This window comes from Mobula hypostoma, chromosome 2, assembly GCF_963921235.1.
Source record: "Mobula hypostoma chromosome 2, sMobHyp1.1, whole genome shotgun sequence".
In the NCBI taxonomy this organism is placed as follows: Eukaryota; Metazoa; Chordata; class Chondrichthyes; order Myliobatiformes; family Myliobatidae; genus Mobula; species Mobula hypostoma.
This window is the reverse complement of record NC_086098.1, coordinates 212,260,637-212,287,954: the sequence shown is the minus strand read 5'-3', so window position 1 is coordinate 212,287,954 and position 27,318 is coordinate 212,260,637. Positions and strand designations below refer to the sequence as shown.

Sequence of the window (27,318 nt, the reverse complement as noted above, 5' to 3'; positions counted from 1 at the left end):
ATTCTAATTTTTTGCCCATCTATGCGATTACCATATGCCTACATTAGGAACATATCTGTTTTTGAATGCCTTACCTATTCAAGTATACTGTGTATCAATGTCTCTTAAATGTAACTGCATCTGATTTCATCACTACCTCTGGCCGCACGTCCCAGATATCAAAACGCACAGATCCCCTTTAAAAGTCAATCCTATCACTTTAAAACTTGGCTGTCTTGTCTCTGAGAGTCCTACCAGGGGTAAAAAAAAAGATATTGACCTTCTGCCCTATCTATGTCTCTGATAGTCTTACATATCTCTGTCAGGTCACCCTTCACCCTCCCTCCCTTCAGGGAAAACAAGCCCAGTCTATCTAATTTCTGGCCATAAATAAAGTTTTCCATTCCAGGCAGTATTCTGATGAATCTTCTCTGTACTTCCTCTTGCATAATCATCCTTCCTGTGGTGTGGTGGCCAGGACTGCACACAATGCCTGAAATGCAGTCTAATCAGTGGCATGTAAAATTGCAACATTATGTCCGAAATCTTATGTTCTTTAATCTGATCTACTAAAGGGAAAAATCCTAAATGCCTTCTTCACCACCCTATTGACATGTGTTGCCACTTTTAGGGAAACATGGATGTGGATCCCTTGGTCTCTTTGTTCATCAGCATTTCTTGGTGCTCTTCCATTTACTATGACCAACCACTAAATGACTTCCCAAAATACACCAGCTCATGTTTATCATGATTAAATTTGACCTCCCGATCCTCTGCCCAAGATTTCATCTGCTCATTACCCTGCTGTAGCCTTGGGCAACCTTCTTTGCTATCCACATCACCGCTAATTTCCATGTCATCTGCAAATTTCATCAAAGATCTTCACACTGATCTCTGCGATATATCACCAGTCACAATCATTGAATCAATAAAACAGCCTTACAACATTCTGCCTCCTATCCCAGCTCTTTATCAGCTACGTAGAGCAGAGCAATGTTTCTGTATTTTATTTATACCACAACACACATACAAGCACATCTACAAACCTAACCAGCCTTATGCTTGCAATGAAAATGGCAGGAATATCTGCTAAAGTCTGCAATGTAAGGTCTTGCCAAATTTAATATTGGGAGGTCATTATCAATGTCAAAATCTGCTTCTTGCTTGGCTGGAAACAGTTCCTCCAGGTGAAGCAGCTATTCACTTATCCTATCCAGTTTTAGTACTTGATTTCTCACTATGTGGTTGCTTCCCCAATGGAAAGACGAAACATAGATTGGTTGGTTGATTGCAAGTGATTTCCATTTACTCTGAAAGAGTGATCCTGAACCTTCATGCCTCTATCATTTTAATACTCTGTCACATTCCCACTCTGAGCTCATGGTCTTTGGTCTTCTGCACTGTTCCAGCAAAACACCAGCTCATTCTCTAACTGGGCATGTTGCTGACTTTAGAACTCAATAGCGAACTCAACAATTTCAGATAACACGCATTTCCTGTTTGTGTTCATTCACCTGTAACATTAACTCAGTGTTTTTCTGTCACCACAGATGCTATCTGCGCTTTTGGGTTTTTCCATCACCCTGTTTTATTTCAGATCATCAGCAACTACTGTGTTCTGCTTTCTGCAGTTCCAGCCAATTCAGTTGTTTTTTTTGTTCTTTCTCTAAATGCTCTTTTGATCTATTAGCAAAATGGCTCTGAAAGCTCTGTGTTATGTGATTTTTTTTTTCTTTTTGCTTTTTAATCAGAAGGCAATTTTGGGTAACAGGAGTGATGTGGGACCTGAACATGAATCTTGACCTTTGGCCTTGTAGTAGCAACTGTGAAAAGGGGAAATGATGATGAGATTTTGTGGATAACAGACGTTGACCATTGTAGCAGGAATAACCATTTAATAACTAATGCTTGGGATTGGTGCGTGGAAGGGAAGGAAAGGTTGGAAATTGGTAAATGGTTTATTGGTTATCATTAAAGAAGGAGGGATTCTTCTGTCTCTAAAATTCTTGATGCATGAGGGTATCATCTCATCTCATCCTTTATTGATCTTTACATTGATGATTACCAATATGACACTGACCACAATGATTTTTCCACTCTCCTTACACATTGTAACCTACCTATTCTCAAAATTGCAACATTTACTCGCCTCAGCGCAATCATGAAAGAACAGCAGTTCTGACAACTGTTCTTTGATCTGAAAGGTTGTGTCTGATTCACCTACTGCAGTAACCTTTGATGCCTTCGGCACTGGTGAAGCCCAGTGACTACTTATTGGTGACAAACAAAATAAAGAATACAACTCAATACTTTACTATTAACACTTTTTCTGGTAAAATTTCTGGATAAATTATCACCACAATCAATGGAGAGTTGAGTGGAGTCAAGGCAGAGGCAAGGTGAGTGAGCGAGTGCGAGGCTAAATTAAGGCAAAGTTGAGGCGAGTGATGGTGAAGTCGTCCACCAAACCGAGAATGAGGAAAGACTCAAAGTTTGATTGATTTAAGCGCTAGGCCGATTTGGAAGTGTCGGGCTCGGGCTGAAATGTGCTGAGATCCAGGCCCAGAGCACATTGAAGCAATAGGGCTCAGGTCCTACAGACAGAAACAACCCAATGTTTGGAGGATTTAAATGCTGGGCCAGATTGAAAAGGCAAGGCTGTGGCCTGCTCCGGCTGTAGTGAGACCTAGCTTTGTGACTGTAGACTAACATTCATTCTGAATGCTATTTTCTTACTTTATTGTTCACCCATTTTGTTTCTTTTCTCTCTGCACATTGGGTGTTTGATGGTCTTCTTTTTTCATGGGTTCTTTTGAGCTTCCTGGTTATGCGGCTGCGTGTAAGGAGATGAATCTCAAGGTTGTATAATCCATATATATTTTGATAATAAGTATACTTTGAACTTCGAACTTTTGAACAGGAATATGGCAGACACCATCTCCTTGGCCCTGCACTCATTTCTAGAGCACCTGGACAGTAAGGACACTTATGCTGAACTATTGCTTATCAACTACAGCTTTATCTGCCTTCAGCACTATAATTTCAAGCTAACTTGTCTTTAAACTCCTAGTCCTGGCAGTCAACACCTCCTTTTGCAAATGAATTCTTGACTTCTTGACCCACAGACCACAATCAGGAAAGACAGGCAGCAATGCCTCCACCACGATTATCTTCAACACCGGTGCCCCTCAATGTGCTTCCTCAGCGCCCTACTCTACTCTGTGTACAAGCTTGAGTGCATGGCCAGGTTTTGCTTTTACACCATTGACTATTTGCAGATGATGCCACCATAGAGGGCCATATCTCAAATAACAATGAGTTGGAATACAGGAAGGAGATTAAGTATCCAGTGACATAGTGTTATGATAACATCCTCTCCCTTGGTATCAACAAAACAAAAGAGTTGGACATTGATTTCAGGAATGTGGGTAATGAACATGCTGTTGCTTATATCATAGATGCTGAGGTCTAGAGGGTTGAAACTTCAAGTTCCTAGGAGTGAATATCACCAATACCCTGCCTTGTTTCAACCACATTGATGCCATGGCCAAAAAAAATCTCACTTCTATTTCCTCAGAAGACTAAATAAACTTGGCACGTCTTCTTTGACCCTCATCACTTTTATCAATGCAGGAGCTGCATCGCAGCCTGGTATGGCAACTACTCTGCCCACAACTGTGAGAAACTACAGAGAGTTGTGGACATAGCTCAGTAGATTGTGGAAACCAGCTTCCCCTCCGTGGACTCAGCCTACACTTCTTGCTGCCTGGTGAAGCAGCCAACATAATCAAAGACCCCCACCCACGCAGGACATTCGCTCTCCCCCCCCCATCCCATTCAGCACAAAATATAGATGCCTGAGAGCATGTATCCCCAGGCTCAAACGTAGCTTTTGTCCAGCTGTTATAAGACTGCTGGAGGGTTCCCTAGTATGCCAAGATGGACTTTTGACCTGACAAAGTACCTCATTATGGTCTTGCACCTTTTTGCCTGCTTGCACTGCATTTTCTCTGTAATGTAACACTTTATTCTGCATTCTAAAATAGTTTTACCTAGTACTACTCAATAAACTGTTGTACTGAATTGATCTGAATAAATAGTATGCAAGACAGATTTTTCACTGTACCTTGGTACTTGTGACAGTAATAAATCAATTTACGAATTTTCCAAGCTGCTTCTCTTTCCACTGATGCCGCTCGATTTACTGAATACACTTGCCATCAAAGGAATGCAACAAAAGTTCAGCAGAAAGGTTTCTAGCATGGCATGATCATCTTTAGAGGAGAGATTGTGTCAACAATGTCTAAATTCAGTTGAACTTAGTGACTCTCAAGAGATGGATTGTCATTTAGAAGTAAGGTGAGAAAGTTTTTCCACAGGGTGACAAACCCATGGAATTCTCACTCACAGAAGGCAGCAGACACTAAGTCGCTGAACTTTTTAAAGAAGATACATAGATTTCTAGGCACAAAAGGTATCAGATGTATGGGAAGACCAAGGAAATATAGAATTTAGATTGAGGATCAGTCGTTATTGCATTGAATGGTAGAAGAGGTTCAAATGGCCGATTCCTGCTCCAAATTTTTCTCTGTTTCTGCGTGGCAGGTTAGGATCATGCCTCATTATTTATTTTTGTTTTAATCTCCCTCAATATTAATCCCTACCTGATAGGGCTAAAATGAAGGCAAAACAAGAGTAATCTGTGGAGTGAGACACAGGCATATACTGTGTAGGATAGAGATAAAGATGTTGTGTAACAGCAGTGCAATGTGCAATAAGTAGTGGCAAAATGTTATGCAATGTTGAATTGGAATAGGTTTAACTTTGACAAAATAAACTTTTGATAACATTACCATTCTAAATTTATATCAACAGTTCTTTTAACAAGGCTTGCCTTTGTAAATTTTTCTGCCGAGACATTTAGTTATGGTTTGGAATACCAAATGTTCTGTATATAGGCAGCACATAGGCGTTTACCTCCAAAACTAAGCTATTAGTCACTAATGGAAAGTACTTCAGAGGCAGACGAAGACACTGCTGGAATCACTGTTTGGCATCATTTATTTTAAGTAATCATATACCAAAATTGCGAGGGGAAATGTTGTATCTGATGGGCTTATTTTAGAAATGCAGACTGAACAATTTATTATGGAGTACAGATTATTTTAGTGTATTTCATTGTAGTTGCCTTTCATTCAATAAAATAACACTGCTTCAGCTGATGGTCTTAACTTTCCTGTTTAATATCAATTACCCAACGTTTAAGTAATTTTTTTTTGCTGAAAATTTGATCTAACGCTTTTCTAGATCAAGCAATTCTGATACTCTTCTTCAACTCTATGCCTCCTCATACGGTCTGTCGACTCCACACATTGGAGCCACCATTACCAGGGCTATACTGTACTTTTTTCACTCTCTGGAGGTTCATGATTCCCACAATTGCTTGCCAATAGTATTTTCTTTGCAGAGATTTTAAAAACCCTTCCAGGCCACAATTCCACTATCCTTAGAGATAGATTCAACGGGGCTCCCCTGTTAATTATCTTCAAATTTCTACCACTGGAAACCTTTATATGGTTTAGAGACTTCTTGCTGCAGCATCAATTGTTCACTGAAGAAACATTTTTTTTAACCTGACTTTCCACAAAGAAAGTGTGGAGGTCTAATAGAACTTTAATAGAATTAGACCACATTTTGGGAAATCTGATCATTCAGCTGTATTCCTCCTACCTACATACAGACAGAGGCTAAAGAGCAAGGCTCCAGAAGTAAGGACAGAAGAGGTGGTCGTGGAAGACTAGGGGAGTGACTATGGGATTGTTTTGAATCAGATGACTGGACAGTGTTCAAGAACTCATCAGAGGATATTAATGAATATACCATGGTTGTCAAGGACTTGATAAAAAACAGTTGTAGATAAGTGTGTCCCCACAAAACCAGAAGCCTTGGATGAAACATGAGGTCCGCAATCTGCTGAGGGCAAGGTCAGTGGCATTCAAGTCTGGCGACATAGTTAAATAGAAGAAGTCCAGGTACGATCTCCGGAAAGCGATCTCACATATAAAGTGGCAATTCTGGACCAAACTTGGATCACTGAAGGATCCTTTACAGCTGTGGTTGGGCTTGAATGCTATCATCTCCTACAAAGTGAAACCAAGTGACATAGGTAACAACAAGGTTTTACACCCAGATGAGCTGAACAAGTTTTAAGCTTGCTTTGACTATCAAAACATGCAAAGAATCCTCAGGAACTCCCCCAGTCTCTGAGGCCAATGTGAGCTCATTCTTCAGGAGGGTAAATCCATGGAAAGCATCCAACCCAGATGGGGTTCCTGGCAAAGTAGAAATGATCTAGGCTGATCAACTGACTGAAGTTTCACCGATATTTTTAACCTCTTACTTCAGCAGTCTGAGGTACCCTCCTGGTTCAAGCAGGCTTCAATGATAACAGTGCCTAATCAGCCTCAAAGGCGATTGTCCAGTAGCACTTCCATCCACAGTGATAAAATTCCTTGAGAAGTTGGTAATGAAAAATATCGTCTTCTGCCTGAAAAGTGATTTGGATTCAACATTTCGTCTAAAACTTTGACAAATTTCTATGGATGTGTAGTAAAGAGTATATTGATTGGCTGCATCACAGACTGATATTGAAACATCAATGCCTTTGAATGGAAAATCCTACAAAAGGAAGTGGATTTAGCCCAGTACAACATAGATAAAGCCCTTCCAACCATTGAACACATTTACATGAAATGCTGCTGTAGGAAAGCAGCGTCCATCAACAGAGATCCCCACCACCCAGGCCATGCATTTCTCTCACTGCTTCCACCAGGTAGAAGGTACAAGAAGAACCTCAGGACTTGCCAACCAAGTTCAAGGAAAGTTACTGCTCTCCAACCATCTGGCTCTTGAACAAAGGGGATAACTACATTCACTTGTCCATCCACTGAGATGTTTCCACAACCAATGATCTCACGTTAAGGATCCTTTATCCTTTCTTTGGGCGGGAGAAGAAGATGGCAGCGCGACGCAGCACGCGCAGCTCTCAGGTGAAATGATATCGTATTTGTAAATAGGATGCCGCGCACAATTCTGATTTGATGGAGATAGACGTGAGAAGCAGAGGAACATCCGGAGAAATTTCTGAAATGCCCGGTTCACTGCCGCTGCTACTGTGCGATCGAGAATCTCCGGCGGGAAGGCCCCAAAATCCCCAGCTTTGCCTGCTGCAGGCGACCGAGGCTGAGGTCAAAGCATTCGGCAGAGATGGTGCTCGGTACTCGGTGTCGGAGGGCTGATCGGAGCTTGAAGTTTTCGGACGACTCAGAGTCAGACCGTGGTCGGGAATGGCAGGGAGAGTTTTCTTCCTTCTCCTGTCTGCGTGAGATGTGGGACTTTCGAGAGACTTTGAACTTTTTTACTGTGCTCATGGTCTGTTCTCCATCAAGTTACGGTATTGTTGCACTGTTGTAACTATATGTTATAATTACGTGGTTTTTGTTAGTTTTTCAGTCTTGGTCTGTCCTGTGATTCTGTGATATCAGACCAGAGGAATATTGTATCATTTCTTAACGCATGCATTACCAAGTGACAATAAATGAGGACTGCGTGTCCTCATAATCTAATCTAATCTAATCCTGTTTCTCATGTTCGCGCTATTTATTTATATTTGCTTTTGGACAGTTTGTTGTCCTCTGCACACCAGTTGACCTTTCATTGATCCTGTTATAGTTAGTATTCTATAAATTTGTTGAATATGCCTGCAGGAATTTGAATCTCAGTGTTGCATATGGTGATGTATAAGTACTTTGATAAAAACATGTACTTTGGACTTAGGATCCACTCCAATTTGCCTAGCATCACAACAGGTCAACAGCAGGTGCCATTTTACTGGCTCTTCACCCAACCCTAGAACACCTGGACAGTGAAGATACATGCATCATAATGCTCTTTATTAAGTACAGCTTGGTATTCAGTAGGTTCAAGGTCCAAGGTTAATTTTATTGTCAAAGTATGCAAGTATAATACAACTCTGCTATTTGTTTTCTCCAGATAACCATACAATACACGTGAAAAGTAAAAGAAACAAAATTTGTAGACCCCAGAATCCCTGATCTCCTCCTCAGCAGAAAAAAACTGCAGCAATACAATCCTTGACTCTCCCCAGCAGAAAAAAAAGACAGCAACAATACCAATCCTCGTCCCCTCCCCTGCAGAAAAAATAACGATGACAATATTATTCTTGATCCCCTTACTTGCAGAAAAAACAACAATAACAATCTCCAACCCTCTCCCTGCAGAAAAAATAACGACAATACAAATCTTTGTCCCCTCATTCGCAGAAAAAAACCCAGCAACAATAACAATCCCTGACCCTCTCCTTCACAGGAAAAAGACAATAGCAATACATCCCCATCCCTCCCCGTCAGAAAAAAGAGCTCCCTGAGAACTTAAACGCAAACAACAGGAATTCTGCAGATGCTGGAAATTCAAGCAACATACATCAAAGTTGCTGGTGAACGCAGCAGGCCAAGCAGCATCTATAGGAAGAGGCGCAGTCGACGTTTCAGGCCGAGACCCTTCGTCAGGTCCTGACGAAGGGTCTCGGCCTGAAACGTCGACTGCGCCTCTTCCTATAGATGCTGCTTGGCCTGCTGCGTTCACCAGCAACTTTGATGTATGTTCCCTGAGAACTAATCAATGAGCTTCAAGACCTAGGCTTCAATACCTCCTTATGCAACTGGATCCACAATTTCCTCACTTGCAGACTCCAGTGAGTTCAGATTGGCAACAACATCTGCTCCACATGCACCATCAGTACAGGTGCACCACAAGGCTGTATGTTTAGCCACCTGCTCTACTCGCTTTATACTTATGACTGTGAACCTATGCACAGTTCCAATGCCATATTACATTTGCTGAAGACACCACTGTAATTGGCTGAGTCGAAAGTAGGGATGAATCACCATACAGGAGGGAGGTTTGGAAATCTGACTGAGTGGTGTCACCAACAATCTCTCACTCAGTGTCACCAAGACCAAGGAGCTTAATATTGACTTCAGGAGGAGGAAACCGAAGGTCCATGAGCTAGTCTTCATTGAGGTATAAGAGGTGGAGATGATCAGCAACTCTGAATTCCTCAGAAAGCATGGCAGCACCTCTGGTTTCTTAGAAATTCATGAAGAAGTTTGGGATGGAGCACAATTGACAGGTTTGGCAGGAACCTGTTACAGTAAATGACAAATCCTAAAAAGGTCCTCAACTGTGACATGTCCTTTCGCCTTGTGATGTCCATCACTGCTTGAATTTTCTCAGCACACTTGTGCAATTCTTGTGCGTCAATGATGTGATCACAGTAAGTGAAGCTTGTTTTTAAAAATTCACAATTGCCATGTTGTGTTCTGAGCCCATAATCATGTTATCTTTTTAACACTGTTTTGAGATTTTGGAGATCAGAATCAACTTTAACAGCACTGGCATTTGTCACTAAATTTGTTAACTTTGCAGCAGTAGCATAATGCAATACATGTGGACAGGCCAACTAGGGGGAATGCCATACTAGATCTAGTACTAGGTAATGAACCGGGTCAGGTCACAGATCTCTCAGTGGGTGAGCATCTGGGGACAGTGACCACCGCTCCCTGGCCTTTAGCATTATCATGGAAAAGGATAAAATCAGAGAGGACAGGAAAATTTTTATTTGGGGAAGGGCAAATTATGAGGCTATAAGGCTAGAACTTGCGGGTGTGAATTGGGATGATGTTTTTGCAGGGAGATGTACTATGGACATGTGGTTGATGTTTAGAGAACTTTTGCAGGATGTTAGTGATAAATTTGTCCCGGTGAGGAAGATAAAGAATGGTAGGGTGAAGGAACCATGGGTGACAAGTGAGGTGGAAAACCTAGTCAGGTGGAAGAAGGGAGCATACATGAGGTTTAGGAAGCAAGCATCAGATGGGTCTATTGAGGAATATAAGGAAGCAAGAAAGGAGCTTAAGAAGGGGCTGAGAAGAGCAAGAAGGGGGCATGAGAAGGCCTTGGTGAGCAGGGTAAAGGAAAACCCCAAGGCATTCTTCAATTATGTGAAGAATAAAAGGATGACAGGAGTGAAGGTAGGACTGATTAGAGATAAAGATGGGAAGATGTGCCTGGAGGCTGTGGAAGTGAGCGAGGTCCTCAATGAATACTTCTCTTCAATATTCACCATTGAGAGGGAACTTGATGGTGAGGACAATATGAGTGAGGTTGATGTTCTGGAGCATGTTGATATTAAGGCAGAGGAGGTGTTGGAGTTGTTAAAATACATTCGGACGGATAAGTCCCAGGGTCCTGACGGAATATTCCCCAGGCTGCTCCACGAGGCGAGAGAAGAGATTGTTGAGCCTCTGGCTAGGATCTTTATGTCCTCGTTGTCCACGGGAATGGTACCGGAGGATTGGAGGGAGGCGAATGTTGTTCCCTTGTTCAAAAAAGGTAGTAGGGATAGTCCGGGTAATTATAGACCAGTGAGCCTTACGTCTGTGGTGGGAAAGCTGTTGGAAAAGATTCTTAGAGATAGGATCTCTGGGCATTTAGAGAATCATGGTCTGATCAGGGACAGTCAGCATGGCTTTGTGAAGGGCAGATCGTGTCTAACAAGCCTGACAGAGTTCTTTGAGGAGGTGACCAGGCATATAGATGAAGGTAGTGCAGTGGATGTGATCTATTTGGATTTTAGTAAGGCATTTGACAAGGTAACACATGGTAGGCTTATTCAGAAAGTCAGAAGGCATGGGATCCAGGGAAGTTTGGCCAGGTGGATTCAGAATTGGCTTGCCTGCAGAAGGCAGAGGGTTGTGGTGGAGGGAGTACATTCAGATTGGAGGATTGTGACTAGTGGTGTCCCACAAGGATCTGTTCTGGGACCTCTACTTTTCGTGATTTTTATTAACGACCTGGATGTGGGGGTAGAAGGGTGGGTTGGCAAATTTGCAGACGACACAAAGGTTGGTGGTGTTGTAGAGGATTGTCAAAGATTGCAGGGAGACATTGATAGGATGCAGAAGTGGACTGAGAAGTGGCAGATGGAGTTCAACCCGGAGAAATGTGAGGTTGTACACTTTGGAAGGACAAACTCCAAGGCAGAGTACAAAGTAAATGGCAGGATACTTGGTAGTGTGGAGGAGCAGAGGGATCTGGGGGTACATGTCCACAGATCCCTGAAAGTTGCCTCACAGGTGGATAGGGTAGTTAAGAAAGCTTATGGGATGTTAGCTTTCATAAATCGAGGGATAGAGTTTAAGGGTCGTGATGTAATGGTGCAGCTCTATAAAACTCTGGTTAGGCCACACTTGGAGTACTGTGTCCAGTTCTGGTTGCCTCATTATAGAAAGGATGTGGAAGGATTGGAAAGGGTACAGAGGAGATTTGCCAGGATGCTGCCTGGTTTAGAGAGTATGCATTATGATCAGAGATTAAGGGAGCTAGGGCTTTACTCTTTGTAGAGAGGGAGGATGAGAGGAGACATGATAGAGGTGTACAAGATAATAAGAGGAATAGATAGAGTGGATAGCCAGTGCCTCTTCCCCAGGGCACCACTGCTCAATACAAGAGGACATGGCTTAAAGGTAAGGGGTGGGAAGTTCAAGGGGGATATTAGAGGAAAGTTTTTTTAACTCAGAGAGTAGTTGGTGCATGGAATGCACTGCCTGAGTCAGTGGTGGAGGCAGATACACTAGTGAAGTTTAAGAGACTACAAGACAGGTATATGGAGAAATTTAAGGTGGGGGCTTATATGGGAGGCAGGGTTTGAGGGTTGGCACAACATTGTGGGCCAAAGGGCCTGTACTGTGCTGTACTATTCTATGTTTTATGATAATATACTGTTAAAAAAACTTGTGAATTAACACATAGTTAAATTAACTAAGAAGAGCAAAACAGAAATAAAGAAGTAGTGAAGTGGTGTTCATGGGTTCAAAGTCTGTTCAGAAATTGAATGGCAGAGGGGATGTAGCCGATCCTGAATTGTTGAGTGTGTGCCTTCAGACTTCTGTACCTCCTTCCTGAGAGTAACAATGAGAAGAGGGCATGTGTCCTGAGTTGTGGGATCTTCATGGGATATATGTAGAAATTTGTGAGCGTTTTAGGTGACATACCAAATCTCCTCAAACTCCTAATGAAATATAGCTGCTGTTTTGCCTTCATTATAGCTGCATCAATATGTTGGGACCAGGTTAGGTCCTCAGAGATATTAACATCCAGGAATTTGAAATTACTTACTCTCTCCACTTCTGATCCCGCTATGTGGACTGGTGTGTGTTTCCTCATCTTAACATTCCTGAAGTCCACAATCAGCTCTTTGGTCTTGCTGATGATGAGTGCAAGGTTGTTGCTGCGTCACCACCTAACTAGCTGGTATATCTCTCTCCTATACAATCTCTCATCACTATCTGAGATTCCGTCAACAATGATTGTATCATCAGCAAATTTTTACTTGGCCTTGGAGCTGTGCCTAACCACACAGTCATGGGTGTAGAGAGGGTAGAGCACAGAGCAAGGTGGAGCCCATTACATCATAAGTAAAGCCCTTCCAACCATTAACCACATAAGTCGAGGTGCGCCAGAGCAAGGTGGAGATGTTATTTCCAATCCGCACAGATTGTGTGGATTCCTCGTCATCCTTACCAGTAACAATGATGTCATCCAGTTAACACTGATGGCCTGGGCAGCGTTGCAGCATCCGGACCATTGCTTTCTGCCAGAGTGTTGTTATTCCGAAAATAAGCCAATTCTAGTGATAAAGCCCTTTGTGAGTGTTTACGGTGAGAAACACTTCTGACTCTTCTTTGCTGAAGTGCTTCTCTCCAGACAGGTTGGCAAAAATATCCTCAATCCTAAAGAGAGTGTATTGATCTATTTGATAACTGGGTTGATGGTGATCTTAAAATCACCACAGATCCTGACAGCCCCATCTGTCTTGGCTACTGGGACCACTGTCGTTCCCCATGGGCTACTCTCAACATTGGAAAGCATTCCTTCGGGCTCCATGTGGTTTAGCTCACTGGATACTTTAACATGGATGGTATAAGGAACCGGATGGGATTTGTTAATCTTGGGTGTGATATGTTCATTTAACACAATTTTACCTTTGATATTTGAGTTTTCCAATGTCATCCTTGAACATTGCTGTGGCATCATCCAGTACATATCCCAATTTGCTTTCAGTAGACTCTATTGCAGGGGATGTGGTAGGCAAATGGTGATGGATCTTCAATTAAGTTCCAGTTGGCTCAGTCACTAATGACCCCATGACGCTGAGCCCTCCTGTTTTTACCACCAACAGGCCCAAAGTGGCTTGTTCCTAATTGTCGTTCTGTCTGTCATTCCCACAGAAGTTTTTTTTTCCTCCAGTACAAGTTCATATTTGGATATCTAGAGTTTTCAGTTCAGTATAAGAACATAAGACTAAAATACCATAAGATATAGGTGCAGAATTAGGCCATTTGGCCCATCGCGTCTGCTCCGCTATTTTATCATGGCTGATCCAATTTTCCTCTCAGCCCCAATCTCCTGCCTTCTACCCGATTCCCCTCAAGCCCTGACCAATCAAGAGCCTATCAATTTCTGCCATAAATATGTATAAAGACTTGGACTCTACAGCTGCTTGTGGCAAAGAATTCCACTGATTCTCTATTCTCTGGCTAAAGAGATTCCTCCTCATCTCTATTCTAAGAGGATGCGTCCTCTGGTCTTTGACTCTCTCACCATAGGAAACATCTTCTCCATATCCACTCTATCAAAGCCTTTCACTATTCGATAGGTTTTGATGAGGTCACCTCTCATTCTTTTGAATTCCAGTGAATATAGGCCCAGAGTCATCAAACACTCTCCATATGACAAGCCATTCAATCCTGGAATCATCTTTGTGAACCTTGTTTGAAACCTCTCCAGTTTCAGCATAGCCATTCGAAGATAAGGGGCCCCACAGCTGCTCATAGTACTTCAAGTGAGCCCTCACCAGTGCTTTATAAAGTCTCAACATTACATCCTTGCTTTTATATTCTAGTCCTCATTGTATTTGCCTTCCTCACCACAGACTCAACCCACAAATTAACCTTTAGAGAATCCTGCACAAATACTACCAAGACCCTTTGTGTCTAAGTTTTTTGTATTTTCTCTCTATTTAGAAAATGGTCAACCCTTTCATTTCTTCTACCGAAGTGCATGACCTTACACTTTCCGACGCTGTATTCCATCTGCCATTTCTTTGCCCATTCTCCTAATTTGTCTAAGTCCTTCTGTAGTCTCTCTATTTCCTCAAAACTACCTGCCCCTCCACCAATCTTCATATCGTCTGCAAACCATGAAGCAAAGCCATCAATTCCATCATTCAAATGATTGACATATAACATAAAATGAATTGAACCCAACACAGACCCCTGTGGAACACCACTAGTTAACAGCAGCCAGCCAGAAAATCCTCCCTTTTCCCCCACTTTTTGCCCCCTGCCAATCAGCCACTACTTTATCCATGCTAGAATCTTTCCTGTAATACCATCGCCTCATAGCTTGTTAAGCAGCCTTATGTGTTTCACCTTGTCAAAGGCCTTCTGAAAATCCAAGCACACAATGTCAACTGATTCTCCTGTGTCCATCCTGCCGGTTATTTTTTCAAAGAATTCCAACAAAATAGGCAAGCTAGATTTTTCCTTGAGGAAACGATGCTGACAATAGCCTATTTTATCATGTGCCTCCAAGTACCCTGAGATCTCATCCTTAATAATCGACTCCAATGTCTTCTCAACCACTACAGTAAGGCAAACAGACCTATAGTTTCCTTTCTACTGCTGCTCTCCCTTCTTGAAGAGTCAAATGTCATTTGCAATTTTCTAGTCTTCCAGAACCATTCCAGAATATAGTGATTCTTGAAAAGTCATAACTAATGACTCCATGATTTCTTCAGCCACCTCCTTCAGAATTCTGAGGTGTACATCATTGGCTCCAGGTGGCTTATCTACCTTCAGACCTTTTAGTTTCCCAGGAACCTTCTCTCTAGCTATGGCAACCTCACCCACTCCATGACCCCTGACAGCTGGAATGTCCCCATACTGCTAGTGTCTTCTACAGTGAAGACTGACGCAAAATACTTACTCAGAACGACCGCTATTTTGTTATCCCCCATTCCCATCTTTCCAGCATCATTTTCTAGTGGTCTCATAACCACTCTCTGCCTTTGGCATTGATCCCAAATCCAAATGAATCAACATACAATAAGTACAATCAGCACAAATGTTTACACATCAGACATAGCAAGGAGAGTAGATTCCAACATGTTACTTTCCGCATTGAAAATGTCTCAAAGCACTCACCATTATTAAGCCTGTCACTGAACTGAATGCTAGACAATTCCCTCAATTCAAGCAAGTAAAGTGAAATGGACTCCATTTATGAAACCTAAAGTTTTCTGCAAACAACAATGGTTTTGGTTCTAAATGTTCCTGCATTGTGTTCACAATATTAGCAAAACTCATTTTGGCTGGTTTGATTAGAGCAGTTAAACTTCTAAGGAAACTGTATGCTTTTCCACCCATTGCATTCAGCAATACTGGAACTCACTTTTCATTGCCTATTTCATTTGCTTCAAAATACTATTCAATTTGTTTAGTATACGTCATCCAGTTATCTGTTGTGCAGTCAAACGTGTCTATCTTTCCGATGTAGCCATTTCTGTTTATTTATGAATAATTATTATTATTATCATCACCTGATACTCAGTGTTCACGGACCTGTGGCAGTATTCATTGCTTGTTAATTTGTCTATTTTCTGTCTTTTTTTAAAAAAATTCAAACACCTCTCTTCTCATCTGAAGGAAAAGGTGCTGTGCTTCATCAGGTAGGTAGTTGTCTCGGGCTCATTTTAAACCTTCTTCATCACTATTGTTAAGTTTTGTAACTCCAGAAATTAATTTAGTGAAAAACACAGGAGCTGGGATACTTGTCTACTTCAATTTCTTTCCTTCATTTTTCAATGTGGCACTCACATATGACATAGTGGCATAATGATGTATACCATTCACATACTTCCTACATATAACCCATCATGAAATATGTAAATAAACAAAGCAAGCTTAATCAAACAATATATTTACCATCTTACTCAAATATTACTGAAATATTGAATACACTACAGGTACAGCCCAGTTCATCACTGGTAAAGCCCTCTCCATCATTAAGCATATCTACGTGGAGTACTGTCGCAGGAAAGCAGCACCCATCATCAAGACCCAGAACATCCAGGCCATGCTCTCTTTTTTGCTGCTGCCATCAGGAAGGAGGTCCAGGAGTCTCACACCACCAGGTTCAGAATAGAAAATACCCCTCAACTGTCAGGCTCTTGAACCAGAGGGGATTTCTTCACTCAACTTCACTCACCTCAACACTAAATTTTTCCCAATAACTATGGACTTACTTTCAAGGCCTTTCCATTTCATGTTCTCAATATTAATTAATTAATTAATTAATTAATATCATTTTTTTCCTCTTTCTTTTTGTATTTGCACAGTTGTTGTCTTTTACACATTGGTTGTTTGTCCATCCTGGTGGCCACCGTCTTTCATTGTTTCTATTGTGTTCTTGTATCTACTGTGAATGTCCACAACAAAAAGAATCTCAGGGGTGTATATGGTGACCTAAATGAACTTTGATAATAAATTTACTTTGAACTTTTATTGGTGCCCTTTATCTTTTGGCAATTTAAGTATGAAAGAGGCACTTACATTTCCTTCTGAAAGCTTTGCAGATGACTCAACAGAATCATCATGCTTCTCATTCTCTTTGACTGGCTACAATCATAATACAATCTGCCATTACTTCACAAAAAGTAAAACAAGAAAAACTCAATAAAGCATCCAGTGTATTAGTACCTATTTCATGTATGCTTCCGTGTTGCAAATATGTTGAGGATCTGCAACATTAAATGAAACATGAGATAAGAGTATGCACTGGCTCTCTCTATGCTGGTTCTCCATCCTCCCCTTGCTCAATTCCTTTCCAATCAGAATTTGTTTTTCAAACCTTTCCTTTTTGAGAGAATAGCTTTCTGTATAAACTGACGAAATGAAGGAACAACTGGAAAGTGCATGATTTACTGTTACTTATGACGAACATATAATGGAATTTCATCATTACATATGCTTTAGGGTGACAAGAAGTAAAAATGTTGGAAGTGCTGTGGCCATCTACACAGAAAGGAAACAAGTTCTGACATTCTGATTGTTTGCCTTTCATCAGAATTTTATGTCACTTTGGATTTTCAGCATTTGCACTGTGGATTAATGTTTGCTTCTTTGTCTACTAACTAATGTCATTTTAAAAGAGGAAAAACTGCCTAATTTAAATTGTAAAGGGCAGGAAGTAGTGGGTTTTAAGAACAGAAACTAAAATCCCCCAGCCTGCACCTTTGATGTCCTGATTGTAAAGCTCAGCACAATAGATTGGGTGATAGACATGGTGCTACAATAACTTTTTACGTTAACTTTTAATTGAAGTACCTTCACAATTTTCATAAAGCAAGGTCAGAACAATTTGTTAACTACTTTACAGACATCTTGGCTAATTGTTTCACTGCATACTGAATTTTCGATATCTAGAAAATTTAATTTTGTGTGATTTATTTCTACCCACTGAGAAATGGTTTGGGGCCAGTTAGAATGCTTCTGCATCATTTATCAGTATTAATAGTGAGTGCTTTGAGACATTTTCAATGTGGAAGGCAATGTGCTGGAATCTACTCTTCTCACTATGTCTGATGTGTAAACATTTGTGGCTGTTAGTACTATTGCATGTTGATTCATTTGGATTTGGGATCAATGCCAAAGGCAAGCTCTTAACTCAAAGTAATCTACGTTTAGTATGTATTGAGTTAGAGTGCCTAATTCAAATTCTACCTAACAAGCTTGGTTGCATCACAAATTTCTGGTCAAATCTAGGACACACCATAATTGTGCCATGTTGTATTTGATGTAGTCCTAAACAATGCTAACAATGTTTTACTAAGGTCATGACTCTTGAATGTTTCTAAGGAAATAATGGTGGGGCTATGTAAATCATTCCTGCTTCCAAGCATGTGTTCAGTCAAAATTGGTTTTAACATTCAGATTTTATGAAATGAAGAATATTCTCCACTGACTAGTGAAATTGAAATTATATTTATCTTTAAAATTATATTGCTGCTATTAAAGGCTTATATCAACAAATCATGTATGAATTTTCTAAAATGCAATGTTGAGATTTTTCTTTACAATTCCACAAAAGATTCTTCAATAGGAACAAAATCTTTTGGAAATGAGATTTAGCATGCAAATGTTTCACTTATGTGCACAGATAAGATGTTTTATTTTAGAGGCCAGTTTTTGTTTATGGTCATAAATGATCTGGTTTAAGCAGCACAATTTGTAAGTGTACTGATGACATGATACAACAAGGCAAACTGGAAATGGCTGCAGGAACCAATACTGGACATAAGTTAGCAGATTAGAAAGACAGATGGCAGGTGTAATGTAAAATGAAAAGTGTGATGCAATGCATTTTTGGAGGCAATCAAGGGTCATGAATATAAATCTAATGAAAAAATGCAGACACAGGGTAAGAACAAAGGGATCCAATGATTCAAATAGGGAATAGCTAGTGCAGAGACCACTGCATATTTTAAAAATAACATGAATGAGCATTTAAAACAAGAGAAGTATTTGGCATTTGGAGATAACAGGCCAGTGAGATTAGTTTGGAATAGCTCCAGAAAAATATAAAGCACAATGCATTAAATGGCCTCCTTTTGTACTATAAAATTCTATAAGTCTTTTATTACTATTGCTTTTTCCTGTCAGCTTGTCAGTAAGTATGTGCCTCCAAATGTGTGCTGTTGCAGAGTTTGAAAAGGAGCCCAGCCTGCATTACTAATGCAATCTGGCATGCACAGTTAATGCAACTCACTCCAGGAGATGGGACTCACTTTAAATAATGCATTAAAAAGTAATTTTATGTTCTATTTTGTTTAGTCAATATATTGAGGACTAAAAATTTCACTACAAATCAAACTAGTAATTAAACAACAAAAGGAAAGCAAATTTCTCTGGATCCTGTTATTTGCCCATTCTGAATTGTGAAGCATTTTTTAAAAGTAGGCTATTCTGGGGCTCCTGTTGTGTTATTACTAGATTCAATGCGAAATGTATGCCAGTTGATCCCTCGAGCCTCTCTGACGTTCAATAACATCATAGCTGGTCCTATCTCTGCCTCAGCACCACTTTCCCATTCAAAAATCATGAATATCCCAATGTATTTCCAATATATTGCAGTCTTCATATTGAATATATTCAATAAGTGCTACTTTCACAGCTCTCTCAGGATACATAATAAAGAAGTATGACCTTTTGAGAGAACAAATTTTAATCTTTCTCTGAAATGGACAACCTTTTACTTTGAAATTATGCCTACAATGGAGAACAACCTCTCCGGATCAACTCTGTCAATCCATTTTGTTTTACATATTTCAATCGGATCTCCTCTCATTCTTCGACACACACAAAATGCTGGAGGAACTCAGGAGTCCAGGCAGCATCTATGGAAAAGAGTACACTCGACATTTCGGGCGAAGACCCTTCAGCAGGACTGTACTCTTTTCCATAGATGCTGCCCGGACTGCTGAGTTCCTCCAGCATTTTGTGCGTGCTGCGTGGATTTCCAGCATCTTCAGATTTTCTCGTTTCCTCTCATTTTTCAGTACCCATTTGATAATAGGGTCAGCCTGCTCATCCTCTCTTCATGTATCAATCCTTTCATCTCAGAAATCAGTTTAATGAACCTTCATTGGACTGTCCCCAATACAAGTAGATCCTTAAACATGATCTAAACTATACATAGTACTATAGGGGTGATCTCATCAGTGCTCTGCAATGTTACATCAAACTTCTCTGCTAATTCTCCCTAATCCTTGCAAAAAAGAACAACACTCCATTTGCCTCTCATATTATGTGCTGCATCTATAGACCAATTGTAGCCCCCTGGCCAGCCTCAGGGTCGCTCGGCTCGCTGTTGTCGAGGGAAACAGCCTTCGGCCCCACCAAACTGGCTAATAAGTTTGTGTGGATGCTGTGTGATGTACCCCACCCCACCCAAATAACAGATACGATTAAATGACTTACAGTTTATAGATATTACTGGAACTATATAATTAATAGAGAATAAACTATAAAAGGAAAATAAAAGGCGCCACACCTATCAAAGTTCAATCTCTTCGTGCACAAACAGTTGGAGCTCAGGACCCTCCTTCTTCACCCTGCGACCCCTTGGACCACCTCGACCAACAACGGTGGTCGACCAGACGCTCCACACGAGTCATTCTCCATCTCCTCTTCTCGCCGAACGTCCCGCTTGGGGTCCGACCCCGTTAGCGGACTCACAGCACCTGGTCCATCCTCTGTCTCTCTCTCCCGCCTTCTGCCCCAAAACCCCGCGCATACAATATCTTACAGATACACCAAAAACATGACAACTATCCCAATTGGTTCATAACATCTTCTTATCAGTAACGTGATTCAAACAAACTGCTAGCGGGAAGGACTTTCTCAGCAGTTAACATAACAAAGAAACCCTTTCAATTATAACATAACAAAGAAGCCATTTTAATTAGACTACGCAGTGACATAAAAAATAGGAACCCCTTACACAATCTTTTGTGTTTTATACCAGGAGCCTTAATACCACAGTATTTTGTAGTTTTACACCAATTAAATAATAGTATTCTTTATACATCATCTCTTCCAAAAAGCATAACCTTTAATTCCCACATTATATTCCATCAGCCATTTTCTTGTCCAATTACTTGATATATCCAATTCTTATTACAACCTCTTTGTGCCCTCTTCACAACGTGCTAACCCTTCAATGGATCATCAGGACCCTATACCCAAGTCATTAATACATACTGGAATTACTTGAGGTCCCACCACTGATCTTTGGCACTACTTACGGATTGTCAATCAAAAGTTCACTTATTTATCTGGACTCCCTGTTTTTTGTTAGCAATTCCCCTATCCATGCCATAATATTTGCCATTGACTTATGCACACCTATATTGTGTATGGAATATTATTGAATGCCTTCATAAAATTTGAATAAACCGCAGCTACTGCTATCCCCTCATTCACCATGTTTGTTACATAGGAAATTTGTCAAACACTAATCCCTTTTGCATAAAGCCACATTGACTCTGTTCTTATGGCCTATGACCTTACAAAGGTCCTGCTATTATTTCATTAATAATTTATTTCTGCATTTACATAATGACAGATTAAACTTCAGGTAAATGTGCCAGTCCTCTTGAACCTTAAGGGAATTTTGCTGTAAAGTAACCAACTTGTCATTGCAACCACTTACTTAAAAACCATAGGGTGCAGGCCATCAGATCCAAGGCACTTGTTGGACTTCAGCCCAATTAATAACCCAAAAATTTGTTTTTAAGTTCCTCCTTCCACAGAATACTTTCTCCTTCTATTATTACCAGGGGATTAATGGAACATAAGTACAGAAGAACTAGGAACAGCAAAAGGTCAATTAACCTTTTGAACAACACACATCAAAGTTGCTGGTGAACGCAGCAGGCCAGGCAGCATCTCTAGGAAGAGGTACAGTCGACATTTCGGGCCGAGACCCTTCATCAAGACTAACTGAAGGAAGAATTAGTAAGAGATTTGAAAGTGGGAGGGGGAGGGGGAGATCCAAAATGATAGGAGAAGACAGGAGGGGGAGGGATGGAGTCAAGAGCTGGAGAGGTGATTGGCAAAGGGGATATGAGAGAATCATGGGACAGGAGGTCCGGGGAGAAAGACAAGGGGAGGGGAGAACCCAGAGGATGGGCAAGTGGTATAGTCAGAGGGACAGAGGGAGAAAAAGGAGAATGAGAGAAAGAATGTGTGTATAAAAATAAATAACGGATGGGGTACGAGGGGGAGGTGGGGCATTAGTGGAAGTTAGAGAAGTCGATGTTCATGCCATCAGGTTGGAGGCTACCCAGACGGAATATAAGGTGTTGTTCCTCCAACCTGAGCGTGGCTTCATCTTTACAATAGAGGAGGCCGTGGATAGACATGTCAGAATGGGAATGGGATGTGGAATTAAAATGTGTGGCCACTGGGAGATCCTGCTTTCTCTGGTGGACAGAGCGTAGGTGTTCAGCAAAGCGGTCTCCCAGTCTGCGTCGGGTCTCACCAATATATAGAAGGCCACATCGGGAGCACCGGACACAGTATATCACCCCAGCCGACTCACAGGTGAAGTGTCGCCTCACCTGGAAGGACTGTCTGGAGCCTTGAATGGTGGTAAGGGAGGAAGTGTAAGGGCATGTGTAGCACTTGTTCCGCTTACAAGGATAAGTCCCAGGAGGGAGATCAGTGGGGAGGGATGGGGGGTCGAATGGACAAGGGAGTCACGTAGGGAGTGATCCCTGCAGAAAGTGGGGGGGGGGAGGGAAAGATGTGTTTAGTGGTGGGATCCTTTTGAACATGCCCTACACTCAATAAAACCACGGCAGATCCAATTTTGGCTTCAACACTGCCTCCTTGTTCACTCTTGATGCCCCTTGACTGCCTTCATTGTTCAAATATCTGGAATATAATGCAAAATCTTATATGATATGTCATTTTGACCCTTGCCTATCTCTAAATTGTTTGACTGCTCTCTGATATCCACTAAGCGAAATCTAACATCATGAATTGCAGTGGTCCCATTTTAAGTTGGATACAGAGTGCTCCAGGACAGATAGTGTCATATATCTATGATAAATTAAACTCCCAGAAATATATGCCCACAATAGGAATGAAAGCCTGGGATAGGGACATATCTGAATTGGGACAAAACATAGACTGGGATGCAATTTGGGATAATGCTTCGAAAAACCCAAATGATCAGTATGTACACTTGAAGCTTTGTCATAGAGCATATTTAACACCAGGAATTAGACATCAAGTGGGACTGGTTCCTGACCCATATTGCTCATTTTGCTCCCACGGAACTGTTGATTTTTTTATATACGTTGTATGGGAATGTCCAGGGGTTTTTGGTTTGTGGGGGAAGGTTACAAGTACTCTTACAGAACTACTGGGAGTACAACTACCAATGGACTCTGCTGTACATCTTCTAAATGATGACTCCTACCTTTCCCTTATGGAAAAAACACGCAAAGTCTGGCTGGCAGGTCTGACTGCAGCTAAGAAGATTGTAGTCTGGCGTTGGAAACCTCCTCGTGATATTTCAAATACTCACTGGCTCCTGAGTTCTTTGGACATTTCTTACCTGGAACTTTCTTCAGCAAGAGTAAATGATGCACGACCGAACACAATCTTAATGTGGACAGATTTGATATCTAACTTAAAAGATCTTTTGTTGAAATAGGAATGCTTTGTCTGTGTATGTACTACTACTCAGTTGGTTGGTGGAGGGGAGAGAGATGGGGGGGGAGAGAGGGGTGGAGGAGGGATGGTGATGAAGATTGGGGGGTGGCTGGGTAAAACAGTCAAAATGTAATTGGCAATTTGTTGTATTGAGTTTAATTTGTTGGTGTTGCAATAAAAAAAGTAGTAATAATGAATTGCAGTGGTGCTTCACTTCCAGATGAGCTCAGCATGTTTCATGCAAACTTTAAAAGGGAGAATAATACTACAGCTGTGAGGATCCCTGCAGCACCCATGACCCTGTGATGTCTGTCTCAGAGACTGACATGAGACTGTATTTCAAGAGGGTGAACCCTCGCAAGGGGACATGCCACCTTGCTGACAATCAACACTGGCGCACCTCAAGGATGTGTGCTTAGCTCACTGTTCTACTCTCTCTCTCTCTACACCCATGACTGTGTGGCTAGGCACAGCTCAAATGCCATCTATAAATTTGCTGATGACACAACTATTTTTGGCAGAATTTCAAATAGTGAAATAACACACACACACATGTATTTACTGTAATTCACTTTTTCCTATTATAATTGCATTGTACTGCTGCTGCAAAAACAACAAAATTCATGATGTATGCCGATATTATTAAATCTGATTGTACAAAGTGTAATTCTGATATGAATAAATATTATGCAATGATAATTCCTTTGAATGTGTCATGATTTATACATCTGAATTATTTTTTTATCTAGTAACTTTCTATTGCCAAGTGTCTAAGAATGAACAAAACCCCTTTAATGATTCATATAGTAACTATATTCAAATTGACACAACTCAACTCCTCTGCTGCTGAAGCATTCTCCAAGCCTTTGGACCTCCAGACCTGACTATTTCAATGAACCACATACTTTCCATTCACTTTATGTCATTCGAATCTCTGTTTTCCAAGTCTTAACTGGCCAAAGTCTGTTTGTCCACCATTTCTTCTACATTGAGAGTCAAAAGTCCCTCGGTTCTCAACAGGCTCTGAATTAAATAAGGGCTTGGTTTTATTATTCTTAGAATTCACGTAATCAACACTGTTTCCAAGTCTTCCATGGTTCGTCTATTCCCTTCTCTGAAATATTGTCCAGTTCTAACCCTCTGAGATATCTGTGCTGCCACAATTCTGACCACTGGAGAATTCCACACTATGGGCTATACTTCAGCTATAAGGATCTTCTTGAATTTCCTCCCTAAAACTCTCTACATGATGCACCTTGAGAGCTAGCTGTGTAACTTAGTTTTATTCTTTCTTACTTCTCTTTGTATATTTGTATATCTGTGCACTTGTAATGCTACTGTGGCACTGTAATTTCCTTTGGGATCAATAAAGTATCTATCTATCTATTTAACTTTGCTTTTTTTATCATGTAATTTTAATTATTTAGAGATGCAGAATAGATAAAGGCCCTTCTGGCCCAATGAGCCTACACTAACCAATTGCACTCATGTGAACAATTAAGCTACTAAATCATACATCTTTGGAATGTGGGAGAAAACTAGAACACCCGGAGGAAACCCATGTTGCTACGGGGAGAATGTACAAGTTCCTTACAAGTATTGATGGAATTGAACCTGGGATTTTGTGCTGTAATATCATTGCACTCATGGCTACTCTGCTGTGTTGCCAGTGTGCCCCAGATTCCCATCATGTGGATTAGGTATTTGATTATGCTTGATAATACACCTTTGAACTGTCTTGGTTCTATTTACTCCAATAAAAGTGCTATAAATACAAGCTTTTTTTCAAACTACATTAGATTTTGGAAGCTATTTTGCAAATTGGTTAAAGGTCATAGTTCTATGCTCATTCCCTAATGTGTGCACTGCTCTTAAACATGTTGCAGGATTTCAATGCAGTCATGTGAAAACTTAAATGACAATTTTTCCTTCAGAATAAATCATCATTTCCACTGCAGAGATGAAAATAGTTTTCCATTCATAAGGCTTTCCATTTTTATTTCACAATATTCACCAAATGATATCCGCTGGAAGACTTTGTTGCCACAGAGAATTTATGGAGGTTTTTAACGTTCATTCCTTAGGTTTTTAGGATTGAATTCTTTAACTATTATGTTTAAGCTCACAAAAATACATAAACAATTCTGAATTAGACACTTTATTCTACTTTAAATCTTCATTGTTCATCTTCCTCTGTTTATGATGGCATCAACCTTCTATTTCTATGTACTTCCCATTTTCTGTACCCATATCCAATATATCAACTTTACTGAATTATTAGATTACCTTCTCTAAGTAGATTCCAACAAATAATTCTAAAATAAAGAGGTCAGTTCAGAAGATTTTGATAGTAAAATAAAAGATCTGTCCAGAAGATTCTGATTTACATGCCGAGCAGTAAAAGATGTCTTAGTTTTAACTCGACACCGCATTGAATGAGTTAATAAGCATGCACGCAGAATCCATTTACCGTCTGTCTGAAGAAATTCAGGAAGCCCTTCTTGGCTGGTTTAACTTCTTCTTCAGCCTTAATTTGCTGTGCAACTTCAGAATCTTTACTTCCCTGCTTGAAAATCTGTTTCTGTGGTTGTGACGTGCCCTTTTCTGCTTTCATATTAGGAGTACTAGCCACATTTTCTTGTTCAAACTGGATAATAAATGGAATGGAATAAATGGAATATACCTTTATCTATTTCACATGAGCATAATGACAGCTTAATAAAATTTATGCACAAGACATTAAATGCAGCATTCCCAGTCACTAATTGAATACAGTCGGTGAATTAGCATCATGGAACTTAAAATATACAATTGCCTTACATTTTGAATTTCACTGACCTGTGATTCCTTGATAGTCTGTTTAAAAAAAAAGAGACCACAATAAATTAATTATTAAACAAGGTTTTACTTCATTAAATATATAACTTCTGAGATGTCACATCTGTAATGTGAGTGGTTCAGCGCACCAACGTGCCATGGTCACTGCTACACCAAGATTCATCGCAGGCTTTGATTCTGAAACTGAGGCATGTCAGAGTGACAGAAAATGTAGGGTTGAACGCTTAAGGTATATATTTTTTTAATTACAATTCTGTTCCTCAACATTTATAGTACTCATCCCTGTCTCTATGAAGATGAAATGAATGCTCAGAAATATTCATTAGTTTACAAATTTCAATAGCAACAAATAAAATTACTTGCCTTCTCTGATAGCACTGCTGAAAATTGTGATGTTTTCCACTGTGAAGAACAAGTTTAAAAAGTGCAGAGCACTGCCAACATATTTTTCTCCAAAAGACTCATCATATGTCTTTAGAAAGGTATCACCTTTGCTGCTAGGTCTAGTTCCTAGAACTTCCCGTCTGAATGCACTTTAGGTGTACTTTCAGTAGAAGGTTTGTCCTGTTCAGGATATGGCTATCCTAACTTCTCTTGGGTAATTATAGTAATTGGGCAATAAATACCAGCCTTGCCAGAAGACCTGCTTTAAATAAATGAACAAGCAAATACTTATTTGATGTACGTGTAACTTTTTGAACTTACTTGGATTTCTAAATATTAAGTTATAAATTTGTTTTCCTGTGGGAAGTCCTACTCAGTGATAGGTTTGTTATATTTTAAAACTGCAATGTTATTGTAAGGTTATTGCTGTAAATAACATATTTGCTTTAGTAAAAAATTATAATGCTGATGGTTCCCTGAAATATGATAGGCAGTTTTTTTTTCTCTTAATTTCAGTCATTCTATTTTAATTACATTGCTATGAGTAAGCAAGAATGTTTTTAGTTTAAGCAACACACACACACACACAAACACACACACACAAAATGCTGGAGGAACTCAGCAAGCTACATGTACCTGTATATCCAATTCAACAAAAATTACAGTGGATTCCACTTAATTGGGTCATCCA

At 40.4% G+C, this 27,318-nt stretch overlaps 1 protein-coding gene across 6 annotated transcripts in view; it reads right to left on the bottom strand.

The window, feature by feature from the left end:
* The window catches only part of LOC134336732 (breast carcinoma-amplified sequence 1 homolog), a 152,790-nt gene that overhangs the window by 25,234 nt on the left and 100,238 nt on the right, over positions 1-27,318 (bottom strand). For all 6 annotated transcript variants that reach the window (XM_063031188.1, XM_063031145.1, XM_063031163.1 and 3 more), the window contains 2 exons: positions 26,244-26,261; positions 25,876-26,052 (listed from right to left, as the gene is read on the bottom strand). In XM_063031188.1, coding sequence (XP_062887258.1) covers positions 25,876-26,052; positions 26,244-26,261 — 195 coding nt within the window. The remainder of the gene's footprint in view (positions 1-25,875; positions 26,053-26,243; positions 26,262-27,318) is intronic.